The 20,655-nt window shown below is 45.9% G+C and overlaps 1 protein-coding gene across 7 annotated transcripts in view; it reads left to right on the top strand.

Annotated features, from left to right (window-relative positions):
- The window catches only part of LAMA2 (laminin subunit alpha 2), a 3,379,260-nt gene that overhangs the window by 2,622,594 nt on the left and 736,011 nt on the right, over window positions 1-20,655 (top strand). For all 7 annotated transcript variants that reach the window (XM_069234829.1, XM_069234828.1, XM_069234823.1 and 4 more), the window contains one exon: window positions 11,152-11,263. In XM_069234829.1, coding sequence (XP_069090930.1) covers window positions 11,152-11,263 — 112 coding nt within the window. The remainder of the gene's footprint in view (window positions 1-11,151; window positions 11,264-20,655) is intronic.

Below are 20,655 nucleotides of genomic sequence, written 5' to 3'. Positions count from 1 at the left end.
CCACTTTTTGAACCACTTTGTCTAGTGTACGACTGTAGGAAGCTGGCCTGGTGTGTGGTGAGCACCTATGGTGTTATTACCTTATATCGGGACCAGGTATCCCCTATTAGTGAGATGTAGCCAGTGTCTAGGAAGCCAGGGCTCTCTAGAGGTAACTGTGGATGAGCAGCAAAGACTTATCTAGGAGACATGCAAAGCTTGTGCAGTACCACTACAGTTACACAACATTTACACACTTGAAAGAACCACAGAGTGTTACAAAAATAAAGGTACTTTATTATGGTAACACAAATACTAAAATACTGAATAGGCAATACTCCAATAGGAGGTAAGCAATCACACATTATATTAGAAGTCAGTGATTACCATAGGAAGCATTCACAAGTAGTAAAAACAATAGAAATAGTGAAGGCCCTAGGGGAGAACAAACCATATACTAAGTAAGTGTAATGAGAAAGGCAGTCTCCCACCCAAGGAAGTTGAATCAGTAGAGGGGAGCTGAAGGAACTAGGAACCCCAAGTGGTAAGCACCAGGGTGCTCCCAGCAACCAGGAGAGAAGAGGTAAGTACCTGGTTTTCCCCAAACCCACAGGAGAACTTTGGAAAAGGGCTATGCAAGACACATACAAGACAGGAAGAAACCAAAGGTGGATCCTGACAGAAGAGGATCTGCAAAAGAAGGGGATCAAGTCCAGTTCAAGTTGGAGTGTTCGGCTGTGGCAGGAGCCACTACCCACCCTTCTATGGAGGCAAGACCAGGTCGACGATGGATGAAGAAAGTCAGCAGTGCAGCACAGGAGCATAAGAGTAGTTCTAGACGTGATGCAAGTGATGTCCCACGTCGGCGGTCATGATGCAGTCAGTCAGTGGTGCTGCAAAACCACCAAACAAGCCTTGGCAATTGCAACAGTCATAAAGAAGGTTTGCAAGGCTGAAGAGGACCATCAAGGTCGAACCAAGGAGCAAAGTCTGAGGTGACCCTCAGCAGCTGGAAGAGTCTCAAGAAGAGGAGGCTGCCCCCACAGTCGAATCACAGGCAGCAAGCACAGGAGTTGCAGTGAGGCCCACTCAGCACACGTGGAGAGGAGTCCTGCGTCACTGGAGCAGCAGGCAGGAGAGTGTGCTTTGCAGGGAAGAGTGCTGGAGGATGGGGCTAGATGGAGCCTGAAGATCCCTTGGAGCAGGAACAAACAAGCCATGGTAGCTGCAAGAGTCACAGTGCACAAGGGTACTGTCCTGCAAGGAAAGGCAAGGGCTTACCATCTACCAAGTTGGACAGCTGGTAGAGAGGACCAAGGGGACTACTCCGAACCACCACCTGTGATGCAGGATCCATGCAGTTTTGGAGAAGAGAGGATTCATGCAGTTGATCATCATTGCAGTTGGCGCATGCAGATGCAGAGAAATGACTCCTTCACTCCAATGGAGATTTCTTCTTGCTTCTTGTGCAGGCCGAAGACTTGTCACCCTCAGAGGATGCACAGCCAGGGAAATGTTGCAGTTGCTAGAAGGAGCTGGAGAAGCTGGAGAAACAATGTTGCAGAGTGTAGTTGTCGCTGGAGTTGCAGATTGTTGGTTCCTGGAGGGTCCAGTTGCAGTCACAGTGGCCAGAAGATAAAGTAAACGATGCAGAGGAGTCCTACTGGAATTTTTCACATCGAATCAGAGGACCTACCCAAGAGAGAACCCCTAAATAGTCCAAGAAAGAGGATTGGTCACCTAGCAGGGTGACCACTGATCATGAGGGGTTCTGTGACGTCACCTGCCTGACTTGACAACTCAGATGTTCCCAGGGCCTCTGCCCACCTTGGATTCAAGATGGCAGAATCAAGTGGCCACCTGTAGGAGCTCTAGGCATCACCCGTGGGGTGGTGATGGACAGGGAGTGGTCACTCTCCTTTCCATTGTCTAGTTTCACACCAGAGCAGGGACCAGGGTCCAAGGACTGGTGCAAACTGGTTTATGCAAGGAGAGCACCAAGTATGCCCTTCAAAGCATACCGGTTGCTTGGAGAGGCTATCCCTCCTAAGCCATGTAACACCTATTTACAAAGGGAGAGGGTGTTGCCTCCCTCTCCCAAAGGAAATCCTTTGTTCTTCCTTCCTCTACCTGAGCTAGTCAAGCAGCAGGAGGGCATAAACCTGTCTGAGGGGTGGCAGCAGCACGAGCTGTCTGGAAACCCCAGAAGACTGGTAGGAGCAATGCTGGGTGTCCTCTAAGGAGCCCCAAGAGTGCATAAAATTATACAACCAATTCAGGCAGCAGTATTGAGTTATGATTCCAACATGTTTGATACCAAACATGTCCAGGTTCGGAGTTACCATTATGTAGCTGGACACAGGACCTGTGTCCAGTACATGGGTAAAGTGGCTTCCCTGCCCTAACAAAGTCCAGTGAAATGGGGCTGGAGTTCATAGGGGCACCCCTGCTCATGCAGGGTGCCCTTACACACAGGTATCTGCACCATGACCTCTGGGCTAGGAGGGCCTGCCATAGGGGTGACCTACAGTGACCTGGTGCAGTGACCTGTAATGAATAGGTGTATGCACCTTTTCATGCAGGCTGCAATGGCAGGCCTGCAGACACATTTTACATGGGCTCCTGTGGGTGTCACAATACATGCTGCAGCCCATGGCGACCTCTGATGCTCCAATGCCCTGGGTATCTAAGTACTATATACTAGGGATTTATATGGGAACACCAGTATGCCAATTGTGGGGTGTATAAAGTCCCAAGCAACCACATTTTGAGGGAGAGTGCACAGTCACTTGGGTCCTGATTAGCAGGATCCCAGTGAACATAATCAAAACATACTGATAGCAGCCAAAAAGTGGGGGTAACCATGTCAAAAAGAGGGTACTTTCCTAAAACTACCAAATAATTTAGGACATGTGAAAGGTGCTCTTGGACTTGATTTAAAACTTCCAAGCCTTCATTCATATAAGTCTACTTACCACAGCTCCTGCAAATGTGTTCACTGCCCAAATACTGATAAATAGGATATCAGAAATCGATTTAGCTCTTCCATCAGAATGTTGTTAATGACATGGAGGGGCAGACCATCGGTGTCAGAACAATATTGTTAGTAAAATCCCTCCTCTTGAAGATTCTTTCTCTCAAACACCAAAGTGTCCATAATATGTATGAGCAGATCATAAAACTGAGAGCCATGAACATATTTATCTCTTTGTTCTTCCGCAGGCTTTTTTTTCCATATATTTATGGCATTTATTACATGGCTCTGCTAAAGCAGAGTCAACTGCATCCTTTATTAGGGACTGCAAGATGGATGTAGAAATATGCAGGAACTCCTCCCCCTCATGCGATTGCACATTGTTCTACTTCTCCTTTTTTTGCCTCTTCCCATGTTAGAAACAGGTCAACAATGCACTAATGCAGCCTTGTTCCTGCTTTAAGGTTGACAGGCAATCACGGAATCTCAGCACCGAACGAAAACAATGGAGGCTCCCTTAACACTGACACTCATATGCATCATGAGAAAAGGTCAGAATACAGGACATTCATTGCTCCCATGCAGCCTGGCAACCAGCATAAACTGTTCCCCTCCCGAGTTTATCTCATAGGAAAGGACCAAACCAAGAAAACAACACACTTGACAAAGACCATTGCACCCAGAAACAAAAGTAATAATAAAGAAAACAAAGAAAATCGTAAATGGATGACTAAAGAAAAGAAATGTGTAGCTTGCTATGTCCACTGAAGACAGAGCACAAAAAAGTAGGACACGTGCAGGGAAGATTAGAACATATATCATGGGCAAGACATAGAAAAGTTTGGTGTATGAAAACTCATTCAAATGTTGGTGTAGTTACATTTTTGTTCTGAGGTGGGAGCACCTCATGTTATTACTATGGGGACAAGGAGGACAGAGATGGGGGGGTAATAGTGGTTAGTCAATCAAAGAAGCCCTGTTCCCTTTGGACTCGTCAGTGTGCTTTAAATGTCCTTTAAGATGATCAGTCTGTGCTGTACTATTTTAAACATGTCATAAGGTTAACCCTTGTAGGTCTTTCTCTGACTCATTCCAGATCTCTCACCTGTGGCACATCACCTCCTGAAGTGCACTTGCCCTGTGTAGATCACATGTTGAGATCTAAATCCATGTGCATAAGCTCCCTGCAGGCCTAAGTAGTGTCCATCACCATTAGAGATGTTATTCAAGTGATTATTTACTCATCAATATCCCCTTCCAGAACACATCTCACCCCTTCCACATCTTTTTAGAAAAAAATGCAATTACCTCTCCTACCCTTCCTGCCTTTCATTATCTCTACCATAAACAGTTTATGCTCCCACATCCAAGAGGATAGCTCAGTGCGCTTGGCGTTCACTGATGCTAATTGTAGTCTTCTGATAATGCCAAATTAAAATCCCAGTAAAGAAGACTCAGCCTACCATCATTCTTAGGTCAGTAATTTGACTACCATAAAATGGGTACTAGTCATCAACTCTACACCCTTGACCCCAGATGTCGCAACAAACACTGCCACGGCACTGACCCAAGCTCCATGGTAGGACCTTTCACCTGCACCCACTGCCACTTCACCTGCTACTGCACACATACAAGCCCACCATCCAGCACCACCCCGAACACACCATAGACACCACAAGAACAAAAACAGAAACTTGCATATGCCCTTTTCAACACACGCTCAACTATACAAACACAAGAAATGCTCAAAGAATACAAGATCAGACACCATGACCATATCAACAAGCCTGGGGGAGGGATCGCCATCATACATAAGGAATCTATTGAGTGCACCACCACAAATGACAACATCACCCCAGCCATGGAACACCTCAACTTCCAACTCCAAACAGACAGCAAAACCACCATCAGGGGCACCCTTCCCTACCATCGTCCAGGACCACTTCCAGCCTTTTGCTACTTCATCGGCCCTCTCGCCATAAACTCCAACAACTACATTTTCCATGTCAACCTAAACTTACATCTCAACAACCACACTGACATCAACACTACTAATCTCTTCAGCAACAGGGACAGCATCAGACTCACCCAACTTGTCCACAACCCCACACACGGCGCAGGCCCATGCTAGACCCCATATGCGCCTCCAACAACCGCATCAGGTACACCCAGACCTCCACCTCTAGTCTGTTCAACGACCCCTACTGCAACTGGAGCAAAGTCTCAAAGGACACGTAAATCAATGCCCTCAACACCACCCACCTCAACTCCTCCAAATACCTAAGCCCGTATTTATACTTTTTGTGCGCCACATTTTTGTTATTTTTTGACACAAAAGTGGCACAAATGTACAAAATATCATTGTAATTTGCAAGTTTGTGCTGCTTTTGCATCAAAAAATGATGCAAATGCAGTGAAGAAAAGTATAAACATTGGCCCTATTGCACAGCGCCAGAAAGGTCAACAATTGCATCACCAACTGCACCAACAGTATAGCTGCTATTGGCAACAGCACCCACAGAAAGTCCACCAAGCAGGCTAGATGACCTCCGAACTGCTAAGGAACACTGTAAACAACTGGAAGGGAGATGGCACACCAGCGAGGACACGACCGACAAGACAACCTTCAAGACAGCCCTCAACCTCTACCACAGACAGTCTCCCACAGGACACCGCCTCTATCATGGAATCGGTCCACTCAAGGGCCCCAACTGACCATGCCCTCCCCAAATCGCTCAACCTAGGCAAAGCCAGAATTAGCCACATACTCAGCACCTTGTTCAACACCTCAATTGCCATGGTCACCTTCCCCAAGTTCTGGAAACATGCAGAAGTCAACGCCCTACTAAAGGAACCATCAACAGACCTCACCAGACTCAACAACTACCAACCAATCTCCCTGTTACCTTTCCCGACCAAAGTATTAGAAAAACCCATCAGCCAACAACTCTACTCACATCTGGAACAGAACCTCATATTCAACTCCTCCCAATACGGATTCCGCAACAACCACTGCACCAAGGCAGTCTACATTGCTACTACCCACAACATCTGAGCCCTACTCAACTGAGGAGACTGTGGCTCTGATCATCCTAGTCCCCTCAGAAGTCTTTGATGCAGTCTCCCACAATACACTCATCACAAGGCTTCACAACATAAGCATCCAAGGATCCACCCTCAGATGGATTGTCTCTTTCCGCCATAAAAACACACAAAAATTCTGCCCTCCTTCCTTCACCTCCAAACCAAAGAAAATCATCTCTGGGGTACACCAAGTATCCTTTCTCAGCTCCACCCTCTTCCACACCTCTGGCCAGCATCGCACAGACTCAACATCATATCCGATGCTGATGACTAAACTCACCCTCTCCCTCTCAGAAAATACCACCAACACCAAGACCAACTTCCAGAACTGCATGACAGATGGTGCCAACTGGATGAAGGACAACTGCCTGAAGCTCAGTTTGGACAAGACAGAGGTACTGATTTTCAAAAACAAAAACTCCCCCTGGGACACATCGTGGTGGCGTTTAGAACTCGGACCTACTCCTACCCCCACTGACCATGCTAGAAAGCTAACCATCATTCTGGACAACAAGCTAACCATGAAGACTCAAGTCAACTCCGTCTCCACCTCCTGCTTCCTCATCTTCTGCATGCTTTGTAAGATATTCAAATGGCTACCCCACCATCACCATGGGTGCACCATCACCCTGGCCCTCAACTCCAGCCGACTGGGCTAGTGCAATGCTGTCTATGCAGGGATCACAGCTCACCTCCTCTGATGACTACAGACCATTCAGAATGCTGCAGCCAGATTCATCCTGGATCTCCCTAGACGACCCACATCACCTCCTCCCTCAGGGAACTCCACTGGTCGGCCCCCTGTACATAAAAGATGCTAGTTCCAGCTCCTGACCCATGCATACAAGGCCCTACACACCTGCAGACGTGCCTTCTCGAACCCCTGTCTGAAATTCCATCAGCCCACCAGACACCTCTGCTCTGCATCCTTTTCTAACTCTCAGCCCCACATCCAAAGTAGCAGATAAGGAGGTCACTCCTACCTAGCAACAAAGACATGGAACAAGCTACCCTTTCATCTTCCCCATTTCTTCTAGACTTCCGAAAGTCCCTAAAGACCTGGCTGTTCAGCTAATCAACTTCCTTGATACTCTCATGGGTGACAAGTAAAACTCTACAAATCTATTGATTGAGTCACAACAGTTATTTACAGTGCTTACGAACAGAAGAAAATTAAGTATGATGTGCTCCATAAAAAGAACATTTATATTATAATAGCTCATCCTCTGACTCCCCTGCTCTCCTTATCATATTTCCACATCTTTCTGTCCAACTTATTTGTTCTTCTTTGAAAATTATTGTATCATCTATCTTTCAAAACCTCCCTCCACATCTAACTAAGACTGTTTTGCTACCCATCTCATATATTCATCTCATCTTTTCTTGTAATGTACCAGTTGTTTGCCCTGTGCAACTCTATTATTACCCATTTTCCTTTTCATCTTCTGTGGATAACCTATACACAAAATGATCTCTATATAAAAGCCAGTTCACACGTGAATGGAAAGCACATTGATATTGAGGCAGGGAGGAGGCATCATGCTAGGGATGCTTAGGTCTGCTACCAACTTGGAACCAGGCCTTGGTGCACCTTTCAGCCACCCCATTTGCTATGAGACCCTACTAATAATCAATGTGTTTTTCAAAAGCACTGGGTAACGTAATTCAATTGTACATAACAATTGGCACTAGCAGGAGTTTTTGCTGGGTTCAACCTTAAGTACCCCCTGCCTCCATATGTACTCATCGTTGGACAAAGTATTTGCACAACTGCCTAGGCACTGTTTACTGGTAAGTACTGCAGCTGCCTAGGCACTGTTTAGTGGTAGGTACTGCAGTTTTTCTTCATGCACTTGAAGAAGTGCAATTATTTTCTGGAAGTTATGGCAATTATTTTAGCTCTCTTCTGCAGCCTGATTAAGAGTTCAGCTGAAGGGTTACTCTGTCACAATGGTGACGAATATCCTGTCCACTGAAATATAAATCCCATAGGATACAATGGAATTTAGATTTTGCCTGATGGGATATCTGTCACGTTGTGACAGAGTAACCCCTCTGCGGAAATCTAAATCAAGCGTTGAGTGAGAAGTCACCAGAAAGGGGACTAACCGAATATGCATTCCTTTATGTTCACTGACTTACGCTAACATGTTGCCAAATCAGATAACAAGGATCTCCTAATTATCTTTGTAAAAAAACAAAACATTGTACCATGGCTCATTTCACAAGAAGGTAGGAAATTCCAGCGGGGTGCCCCAAGGGCTACAATGGATTCTTGGCTAATTAACCATCTCGTAGAAACCCCAGCTTTACACCAGGACATTCTATACTTGTATCTTGTCTGGAGCAGGTCTTTATTGTCTTAACCTATTTGTGTGAACATTTCTCAACTTTTGAAATGTGCAAGTGCAAGGTCAGTGAAAAAATTATTCCACATGAAAACGTGCTTTCTTCTACACCTCCATTGCTCACATTATCAGACTGAGTTATTCATTTGTATTACTAGAAATACATGAAAGTATGGAAAAGGCATAGGGACTGATTTAGAGTTAAGAGATATAATGGGATCGTAATACGGCAGATGGGATATCCTTCACATTTGTGATGGAGTAACCCCATCCACCAAACTCTAAATCAGGCCTTTAGTAAAGCATACAAAGTATGATGCTGGGTTTTGAGATCATTTGCTTTGACTAACATGCGGTGCTCCCCTCTGAACATCTATTACATATCTCCTGGGGGTCGTGACTGTGGAACTATCCTCGTGCTTTGCAAACCATTGTCAGTAGTAGGTGGCATCTACGTACAGAAAATTGCAGATCCTGCTTTCGAATATACAAATTTTAAATGCAGTTTCCATGTTTTCTGTTGCTTGCTTCTCTAATTCCTTTGAGAATCGAGCTCTCAGTGTATTGCAGAGTGGCCATTTAATTGACTTATTAAAGGAATTTGTTTAGTGCAAACCTGTACCAAATGGCAACAGAAAGCTTAACTATTAACATAGAAGAGAGGGAAGTAAAAGTCACCATTAACAGTATTCTAGACAGGTATTAGTACATACGTATATGGCAGTGCCTTTCATTGTTAAATACAATCCGAAAAGGTGGGTTTATTAAGGGTTTTAAAATGCCAATAGATTAGAGTGTTAAAGTTTCTGATAGTTGACTCCATATTGTCCTAACGTGACATGAGAATGCCTGTTTTATGATCTTAGTCATTTTGGGCCTGATTTAGATCTTGCCGGTAATGGGTCCGCTGCACTTTTTCAATGGAAAACCCATCCGCTGGCTTGGCAGTCTGCCCACCCAATGTAGATGTTGACAGTCCTATTGGCAATACAGTGCATGCACACTGCTGTCTTCTCCAGGAATTCTAATCTGCTGTGACAGCCCCATATAGTGGGCTGGTGGTTGGACTGCAGCCACACTTGCCGCCATACAGATTTGGATGTGCTTTATTGCCAGGCCAACTGCAGCAGTCTGACCTCCACATCTAAGTTGGTGGATTGGGGGTAGGGGGAATGAGGTAAAAACATACGTTTTTCCCTGTCCCACTTCCGTTTTCAATTGGACATGACTAGACAATACTTTCCGTCGCTGCTGCAACTGGGCCCTGTAGAAAACACGACTCCCCTGTCGCTGAACTTGAACGTTGGGAACCCGCATTGACTGTGCACATTGTGGAGTCACTGCACATGAGCTCGGGACATCTGCAGTCATATACCTGTCATAGTAATATTTCTTAAATTACTGTGAGATGAATGTCACAGAGACAATTGCATCAGACATGGATGGAGACACATTGGAAACACAATGACGTTACGGTAGCACTTGTCAACTATGTCCATGCGTGCACATTACAAGGGGATTTGTAACAGTAATAATGTGCTAGCTGTTCTATATGTGGGTCAGTATGTGTACATCTGTGTGCGGTTAAATTGGCTGGATGAGGTGGAGGGAGGTGTAGTGGGTGATATGGTTGTGTCGGATTATATGCCACTTGCATGTGGGTCTGCTGTTGTGGTGTATATTTGTTGTGTTCCTCTGTGTGACATTCAGGTGAGTGTGGCTTTTGTGTGGTGGTCCTTGTCCTGATGTGTGTAGTTGTGATGTCATGTGAGTGTGTTTTTGTAGCTGAGTGTGTAGCTGTGTTGGTTGTGGTTGTGTCATGTGTGGGTGTAGTGCTCATAGAATGTGCATGTTGTGTCATGGATGTATGGCAATGTGCGTTTTCGGCCTGTACATGTTGTGTTGTGATAGACTGGCAATGTCCAATATTATGTATGTGGTGTGTTGTGTGTTGTGTGTTGTGCAAGGTAACAAATGTGGCTAAGGTACCTTGTGTGTGACTTCACTCTGTTCCACAGCCACTGCCATTTTTCCATGTCCATTGGGACCCGTGCCATCCTCCCTCTGCCAGTAATCCAACACCAGTCCACTCCCTGTAACACTGTAACATTTAAGTATGGGCAGTGGGAAGCCGCCTACCTGATGGCTGGGAAGAGTACCCCGTCGTGGTGGTCGGCTGGTGAGCCGCAATATATCTAGATATGACAGGCAAGCCACCATTGGCTCGACTGAGTACTCAGGCCCGCTGCTGGAGTGGCTTGGCAGTAATACCGTCAAGATCTAAATCAGGCCCTGTTTGTTTTTGGGATCTCTCATAACAGGCTGGAATTACCAGACATGATTATTTTCCTTCCCATGGTGTATAGCTTGTTTTTAGGTAGCTGAGAAGGCTTAGACAAAGCACTTTCTGGGTGATGTAGTCCAATGTAAAGCTAGTTGCACCTCCTTGTAAATATGGAGTAGTGGTTATCGTCACCAGAGCGTTGCAAAAAGTGACGCTCCGGTGATGATAGGGCCTTGTAAATTTGGCCCTTAGGTTCAGGGAAAATAACTCCTCCACATTATCAGTTTTCAGAGGAAGAAATTCAGAAATTCTAGAAGGGATAGACACTTTAATTTTAATGTTATCTTATTTTGTAACTCTGATTCCACTGACTGCATTGACCTCCTTTTGCAATGTCATATGGCGTTCTATTATGGTGTCATGCTATATCGCAAATGGTAGTATTTATTTCTGGTCGTTCTTCTCTCATTCTCGACTTCCAGACCACCAAAGTGACTGCAGATGGGGAGCAAACTGGAAAGGATGCTGAGAGGACCAATGAGAGGGCAAAGGATCTTGCAGGCTTCATAAAGGGCACTCTTCAGGCAGCAGAAGGTATGGACCAAATAGAAACGGAATGGTAACTCAAATAAATGCACATCCAAAAATCATGTTAGCACCACACATTGCTAGTTCTCCAAAATATTAAATTGTAAGTAAAGAACCTATTTATCCCAAGTCTGATTCCCCCTGAATGTATTTCTCTCTTAGTGCCCAAATGTAATTCCAAAGTGCTATGCATGTTTGCAATACATTATTTTTTTATGTAAGTAAGTGGGATTAAGGAGCTGTTTGTATACCCAGCCCAGCTCTCTGCAATGTACAAACTGTGCAAAGCTTGCTCACACCTGTTGTTAGGCCTGGTATATTTCCTCTGTCTTTTTGCCTTCTGACCTTCTGTTTTTATGGTATGGTGGCTTATTGTCTCTACGCGCTTTACCACTGCTGATCAGTGCTAAAGTGCAAGTGCTCCCTATGTAAATTGTATTGGTGATTGGGTTATCCATGATTGGATTATTTTATTTACTAATACGTCCCTAGTAAAGTGCACTTTGTGTGCCCAGGGCCTGTAAACCAAATGCTACTAGTGGGCCTGCAGCACTGATTGTGTCAACCACATAAGTAGCCATGTAAACGTATCTCAAACCTGTCATTGCAGTGCCTGTGTGTGCAGGCATGCACTGCCAGTTTGGCCTGGCAAGTGTACCCACTTGTCAGGCCCAAACCTTCCCTTTTTATCAAACGTAAGGCAACCTAAGGTAGGCCTTAGGTAGCGCCATGGGCACAGTGCCACATATTTTAAAGGTAGGACATGTACTTATATGTTTTACTTATTGTTACAGTGAAACACTGCCAAATTCAGTTTTCACTGCTGCAAGGCCTATCTTTTTCAGAAGTTAACATGGGGATTGCCTTTAAATATATTTTAAGTTCAGTTTCTAATTGGGAGCAGATAGAGATTTGGTGTTTGGGGCCTCTGAACTCCCAATTTAAAACTACACCTTTTCGTAAAATTGGTTTTTAGATTTGTTAGTTTGAAAATGCCACTTTTAGAAAGTGGGCATTTTCTGGCTTAAGCTATTCTGTGCCTCTGCCTGCTTGTGTATTCAACTTCTGGGTCAGACTGACGGTTGGGCTGTTGTGAATTCCCTCCTGACAGTGACACAAAGGGAGCTGGGGTGTAGCCTGCATATCCTGATGAGTCTCCTGGGCTAGAGTGGGAAGGAAGGAGCTGATACTTACACCTAAAAAGGGCTGTGCCTGTCCTCACACAATGCAGTCTCCAACCCCTTGATGTGTGTCTGGGGCCAGGACTGAACAAGGCAGGATCTTGTGAACAACAGAGACTTTCCTTTGAAGTTTGCCTACTTCAAAGGCAGAAAGCGGTATAAGTAGTAGACCCAAAGCCCCAGACTTTTAGAACACTTCTGTATCAAGAGGAACCTCTGCCAAGGATAAGAGCTGATGAGCTGGAGGAGAAGTACTGACTCTTTGCTGTGTGTGCTATGCCGGGTTGGCCTGCAGTTGCTGCTTCTGCCTTAAAGAGGGTAAACACTGGACTTTGCTGTGTATCCTGTTTGTGAAGTTTCTCCAAGGGCTTGGAGTAGAGCTTGCCTCCTGTTGGAAGTCTCAGGGATATCAAAGACTTCAGTATCATCTACCTATAGCTCTGGGAAAAACAACTGCAATGCCGACAACAATGCTGCTGACTGCACTGTGACCTGATGACAATACACAGAGCTGTGCCCCAAGTCCCACCCCAAACCTGGTCTCATAGACTCCGCCACCTGATGCCATTATCGAACCCCTACTTGCACCATGACCTGTGGGCCGCACACTCTGCATCTTCTTGCTTACACCACAGCCTTGGTATCCCCAGTGACGCTGCTCCACACTGACACCGATGTGCCTGCCTGCACCGTGGCCTGGGAACACCGCTCATGAGGTACACAGAGTACCATCCCATCCCGCACTCCAGCCCCGGTTCACCGACAACAGCGCCATCCACTCCAGTGTCATCAACAGATGCCGATGTCTGCACCGCGCTCTGTGGGTGACGCACAGAGCCTGCGCCACCGCCTCGGGACTACCAACAACATCACTTCAGCAACGTCAGCGCTGTTGCCTGCACCGTGACCTGGAGACACCGGACATCGCACCACCCCACTTCACACCGCAGCCCTGATCTCACTGACGGCAGGAGGCAGTCACCAAGCCACTGCCTACACCATGACCTGTGGGCACCGCACAAATCATTGTTCTGCTTCGCACCTCAGCCTCGACGCCATTCACGCCAGCGCTTTTGACTTCGTCATCAGCTGGTGATTCGATCTGCAACGAGTGTGACTTCAAGGGCCCGACGACCCCTACACTGGCCTCCAGAAACGATGCCCACCGGTGCCTAGTGTTGCCAGCAACGCTGCACTCCAGATCTCATTGTGAGGATCACAATGACCTACATTTCCAAGGTACTGTTTGTGGGTCTTCCTAACACCATAGTTCTCTTGCAGCGCTGCACCCAGCCTGAACTGTTGGATTTGTTGTTCATGACACAGTGATAGCCCCAGATGGAGCTATTGACTTCAAGAAATTGTATTTTTAAGTAATTCTTGCAAAATTCATATCTTTATTACTGTAGGTTGGATTGTTCTCGTTTTACAGAGATAAAAATTGGCTATTTTTCTAAAACTGGTGTAATGTCCATTCGTATTGTTCTCACTGTATTAGTGTGTGTTATGTGCAAATGCTTTATACATTGTGATAGAAATGGGGTTTATGCTTGGCTAGGGTATGCACCTAAGCCAAGCAGAACCCACACACTCTAGTCTGGGCGAGGGAGTTACACACCCAGGATAACCCCTACTCACACCCTTGGTAGCTTGGCACGAGCAGTCAGACCTGTCCCAGAGGCAATGTGTAAAGCGATTGCACAACACAGATAACACACTTTACGCACTATCCCCACCACAAAGGAAACATAACACCAAGTTATATAAAAAATAAACTGTATTGCATACAACATTATTGGACTGAACACAGTATGTCAGTCATACCCTGCTACACAAGCAGTTGTCAGAGCATTACTCAGTTACTGGTACTCTGCAAAAGCCAGCAATAGTCACATGAACACATAGGTTACCGGTTATTCTGAAACATAAGCAGTAGTCAGGAAAACAATATCAGCTGAAATGCACATATCATGGAAAACACATGACCCCAGGAAGGTCAAACAGCATCATGAATGTACATATGAGAAACTACATTGTGCAAATATCATCACATCAGAAATGGTTAAAAGGTCAAATAGCATCATGAATGTACATATGAAAAACTACATTTGGCAAATATCACGATCACACCCTGAAGGCACGGTATAAATGAAACATTCCCTGCATGGTACATGCCAAGTTCTTGGGGCCACATAAAGGAGCTCCTTCTACGCTGAATGTAGCCCAAGCCTCAGCAATGCCACAAGATTGCCCGCAGGGGCCACGGCAGGCTCTTGCGAAGGGGAGGTTTTTGTGACCTATGATTACAAGGAGCTCCAGCGCTCCTTGCACAGCAACCTGGGAGGAAGGACTTAGCCTCGACTGCCAGGGTGCTGCAGTGGGGTGACCCCTTCCTCGGACAGGGGTCACCTTGTCCGATTCACTCTCAGCCAGGTGGGGCCTCCGTTGAAGCTTCCTTGCTGCCCGTTGAGGACAACAGAGGCTCACACTGTCTCTCTCGCCTCCCTGGACCACATGTCTCGCCCCTAGTGCAATGCTTCTTCGTTGCAGGTCCTGGGCTGCCCCAGCCAGAGCGGAGGACCTCTGATGAGGTTCCCCTCCCTCCTGGCTGCTACTCCCTCACTCCTCTGCATACCCTCACCCGATCTGCATGTGAGCTTCCTGAAGTCGTTGTCCCTGGCCATAGCGGTGATTACACAAAACGTGCTGCCTGTTTGTGCCCCGGGGGCACACTACTCCATGCTCCTGTGCCCTGGGGGCACCAATAAGGAGTGAGCTTAATACTCCTTGGATTTCCTCGACCCGCCCGGGTAGCGGCAGTCATTTCCTCAGGCAGCAAACCTGAAGCGCTTAGAATGGGCTTTTACTCACAATTCAATCAAAAGCGCTCTGCACGTGTTGTATGCACAGCAGGTCAAGTGCTCGGCCAACACAGATGCAGCTCTCTCCACACACTGGATTCAAATACATCAAAAAGCACTCTGAAGAGGGACAATGAAGCGCCCTTCTTGTGCTTCCAGAAATTCTCAAGCAGAGCGCTCTTCCTGCACCACGTTCAGCACAAAAAAATGCTGCAGGGGAACAAGGGGCACACCACCCAGCCCCTAGAGACAGTGAGAGTGAGCACAGGGTGGGGAACAAGCAAACAGGCCAGCACAAAGGGTTATAGGCAGTGTGCAGGTCCTCCTAGAGACCCAGCAAGTCACAGGTCAGCACAACAGCAGCAGTCCAGGTGGTTCCTGGCACGTCCCTCTAGCAGCATCCTGTGTCCATTTCAGTAGTCCAGAAATGTCTCTTTTAACATGGGGAAAAACCCCTGTATTTATACTCAGTTTTGCACAAGCTTTCACAAAAGGGGGAGAAGAGTTTCCAACTAGTTCCAACTGGCTTTAGGAGTGTCCCCTCTCTTCTCCAGCACAGGCTCCTGACATCAGTTGGGGATAAATGAGCCCTTTGTGTGAGGCCAGGGCACATCCTTTACAAATGCTGGTGTGCCCTGCCTCTCCTTTTCTCAGTATAGGAAGACCATTCAATATGATGATGCACCTCTGTGACACCTCCACCCTCCCTGTGTACAGTCTATCTGAAAAGTATGCACAAAGCTCAACTGTCACTCTGACCCAGATGTGGATTGGAGTCAAGCTGCAAAACACCAGAGTCATAAGCACAGAGAAATGCCCACTTTCTAGAAGCGGCATTCCTATAATGGTAGTAAAAAATCCACCTACACCGGTATGAAGCATTTCTCACTACCATTACAACCATACCAAACATGCCTATGCTACCCCTTCATAGATCAGACAATACCCTGTAGGTATAAGGAAGTGCATTTCCAATGCAATCCTATGAGCAAGGCAGCACTCACAGCAGTGAGAAACCAAATAGGCTGTCTTTCACTACCCGTACAGGCCACACAAACAGGCACATGTCCTGCCTTCTACATACATAGTACCCTCCCCATAGGGCTACATAGGGTCTACATCACGGGGTGACTAACATGTAGCAAAAGGGGAGCTTCAAGCCTGGCAAGTAAATTTAGATGGCAGGTCCCTGTGGCAGTAAACTGCACACACAGGCCATGCGCTAGCAGGCCTGAGACAAATTTGAAAGGCTACTTCTGTGGGTGGCCCAAGCTGCACTGCAGGCCCACTAGTAGCATTTATTTTACAGGCCTTGGGCATAGAGATACCACTGTATGAGGGACTTACAGGTAAATTAAACATGCCAATTAGGTGTAAGACAATCATACCAACTTTAGAAGGGAGAGCACCCGCACTTTAGCACTGATCAGCAGTGATAAAGTGGTCAGTGTCCTAGAGCCTGCAACAAGAGGTCAGAAAAAATAGGAGGAGGAAGGCAAAAAGTTTGGGGATGACCCTGCAAAAGGGGCCAGGTCCAACACATTGCTTCGGAGATAAGCCTGACTGCTTGTGCCAAGCTACCGGGGGGTGGGGGGAGAAGCAGGGGTTATCTGAGCTGGGTATCTGCCTTATTCTGACTAGAGTGAGGGTTGCTACTTGGATGGACAGAGTGCAAACCGACTGCCAACTAGAGACCCCATTTCTATCACCTGTTTTCGGATTGTGTGTGCTGACAGTAACTAAACTGCAAAGAGGATTACAAAGATCTCTTACGATGAAGAAGAACTGCACCTTTTCCCACTGCCGGTTGGCAACTACGAAGAGTTGTGGAGTGGGCAAATGGGTGGTTGGGTGCATGCTTAGAAGGCGAGTGGCTACTATAAAAAAAAGAAATAGTCAATTACCTTGCTTGCTGCACAACACGTCCGATGTTCTCCTCGCTCCAGTCCATGTTCTTCTTCTCTATCTCCTCCAGGCTCCAACGTGAGCTCCAGCCAACTCCCCTAACCAACCCTGGTGCTGCTCTCAAGCTGCTAACCTGAATGAGAGAAACACCAGGATTGGAGGGAGCTGCCTCACTCAGGGTTCTAAAGGTCACTGGAGGCCTATGCACATGTCGGGCTGGCTGTTGCAAGGCAGTCGGCCAAAGAGACATGCGCATTTTAAACCTAAGTGCACAGCCCACCACTCCTCCCTGCTGCAGTAATGGCCACACCTAGTCCTGACACTCACTTCGGGACGAGTTGGTGAAAGATAAAATTGTAATACATTTACTTTATTACCATTGTTTTTTTCAACTTTGGGGCTTTTCTGGGGGCATTTTTGTTAGTTGGGCGATGCTACTCTGGCCTAATGGAGGAGCCCTCCTGCCTTTTTCCCCAGCGCTGGGTCAGAGAATAGATGAGTACCTGTTTTTATTTGGTTGCTGAAAACGAATACATTTCATTCACAAATTAATTGTGCTAGTGCGTGAATTGCAGACAACACAGCTAGCAAAAGGAATTGAGCATGTCTGATTATGTCATTTTACTTCTGTGTAGAAGTTCTCATGTGCACATATTCAAATGCGGGTGCAGTGTCTGAATTCCAGAGGCTGCTGCATGTTATGCCGTGGCAACTCCAATTGTGTGAGGCATGCTTCGCACAATGCGTTTTTTTAATGTAATTTATAGTTTTTGTATAGCGCTGACAGTGCAAAAGAAATGTATGTGTTGCTCATTGTGTTTATACAGTGCAGCTAGTAAAGCAAATGATGGATAGGTAATTACAGGTGCAAGATAGCAATGAATTAAATGCATCCCTTTAGGAGTATTCCCATTCTAAAAGAGTAACTAGTGCAATTAAATCACTAATGGCCATCTTCTGTTTAGCAGTTGTTTATTTACAAGGTAGTTAAAGAAATTGATTTTCATTTGCGAAAGACCCCATTGCTTTTTCCTCACTGACCAAGTTAAACTGTTCATTTTTAAAATCTGTTGCTCTCTCTTCAAAATTGGTGACACAAACTATTGCTGAACGTCTAATGCAAATCTTTCGTAAATGGAAGGTGAGGTTCTTTTTACCAATCTGAGGAGAAGGAGTAAGTTCCGCTACCTCTTTCTAGAAGTGCAGATGCTAAGTTTGAAGGTTCTGTGTTAGCCAGGATCTTCTGGACCTCTGTCTTTTTATAAAAAAACATAAAAATTCATACTTCATGTCAAAGGAATTCCAGTGTATCCATTCTCGTGAAACTTCAACACTGATGTATTCATCTTATCATATATTTAATTATGTGGATTAGCCAGGAGATTTGAGAAATGCATCAGATGATAACTAAATCAGGGTGGAATCCATATAATTTAGTTTGGAGACATTTTGCAAAATACCCAGATAATAACACAATATGACGAGCTATTATGCAAATTGCCAGCTTCAGCACTTTGTACTACATTTTCAAAGTGACGTATACCCTCATGTCTTTTTTGATAGTGTCAAACCCCCTTTCTAGGGGCCTAAGGCAAGTAGTAGCTACGGTGTACAACTGGCTTTGATGAGGGCTTTTACTCCTTATTTTTCTGGGCCTGACTTACTATGGGTCCTGAGTAACTGGGACAAGCAATACCCATTTCAGGACTTGACTCTGAGTAATAACGTCGGTCAAGCAGTCCAAGGTCCTTCTAGGGGGAGGTCGGTGAGAGGCTTAGATCAGCTCAAGACAAGTACAAACAGAAACCGCAATTAGGTGATTGTCCAGTCAAAAAGTGCTTTTATGGAAAAGTACAATTTTAATAAAAGTATGCAAACAATCAAAGCTTCACACTAAATAATATCCACAGTCTCTTCAGGTCAGCCTGCTAGCTTCATCCTGGGCATTATCCTTGAGTCTCTACCTCCCTTTCTAGAGAGGCTGGCCATTCCCCATTTGAAACTGGAGGCAGGTTTCAGATGCGGACCACACTTGTCCCCAAGCAGCAAAGTCTATTTTAGCAGTGCTATTTTTGTGCAAGTCCTCAATAGGCTGCCCAACCTCAAACAGTCTTACCCAACCTGATGGCATCCAGCAAGTGCAGTAGGACCGAGGGTCATCAGGTTGGGCTTCAGTCTCCTGATACTGATGGTCGGAGACCTGTTTTGGTTTTTCCCTGATAATATGTTGGGCCTCCTTCAGTCTCTGGATGGGCCATAGTGGTATTGAACATCCTTTTCCACAGTTCCTTGCAATAGGTAAGTGATTCACACAGCAGCCTGGGCATGACGATCCAGGGCAATGGCTCTGCCACCACGGGGGCTAACTCATGGTTCACATTTGTTGCAGAAATCGTCTGTTCAAGGGCGACAGCCCTTACTTCACGGTGAATACCTCTTGGCATATGGGGGTTTCCAGCTCACACTGCACAAGGACGACGGCCTTTAATTCACAGTGGTCCCTCTCACACCTGGCATACAGGGGTCACTAACTGGTTCTGCACAAAGTGACGCCTCTCAACAGGATCCTCACTGGGCTTTGCTCCCTCCAGACACTCCCCTCACCTCACAGCTTCTACTGGTCTTGGCAGGGAGGCTGAAGTCTTGTGTTACAGGGACAGCATAAGTTGCCTTGACTTCCTAGGTTAGGGTCCCTCACCCAGGAAGGAAACTAGCAGACCTTGGTCCTTAGTCTTGGATCCAGCTAGGAGTTGTGGTGCTCTTTTTTATCCTGTTGAACAATGCTGTTGAACAGCTTTTGAGTCTCCTACTCTCAATTTTAATCCAATCAACTAATCTGTATTTTCTGAGGTTCGTATAGTCTAGCACTCATAACATACATAAATTAGAATGTTACAAAGGCCCAAAAAGTGAATTTAGCTACGGTAGAGAGAAGTGGGCATCGTGTTTGTTTGTTTTCAGCTTTGTGTTTTCAGGTGTGGCCTGCTAAATTTGCTGACGTGTATTTTCTCCTCAGCATCCTGGTAAAATGCCTCTGCATTGTGGTAATCTGCATGTGAGGCATTAGTGAAATTTCGTAACTTCCACTGTGCTCCACATGAAAATATTTTTTCTATGTGAGATGCATACTTCCTGCAAACACCCTAGGAAAGGAATTTCCCACAGTTTCTGCACTGACTTGGTGTAGTTCATTAAGGTACAGAAGGGCAGAAACACGTGTTGAATGTTGTTACAACTTTGTGAGTGATCCTCTCAGTTGTAGTCCTTTCTTGTCCACCCCACAGCCACTCCTCTGTAAACAATGGGAATTGATTTTGTAGTTATCACTTATAATTGGACTGAACTCCAGAAGCCCAGCATACTTCCTCATGCACAGAAGCCTGGCTCTATGATTCACTTATGTGGAGAATGTATGCCATTTTCAATGCTTAAGTATGACTTATTATAGCCT

This window comes from Pleurodeles waltl, chromosome 5 (assembly GCF_031143425.1).
Source record: "Pleurodeles waltl isolate 20211129_DDA chromosome 5, aPleWal1.hap1.20221129, whole genome shotgun sequence".
In the NCBI taxonomy this organism is placed as follows: domain Eukaryota; kingdom Metazoa; phylum Chordata; class Amphibia; order Caudata; family Salamandridae; genus Pleurodeles; species Pleurodeles waltl.
This window is presented reverse-complemented; position numbering and strand designations above follow the sequence as displayed.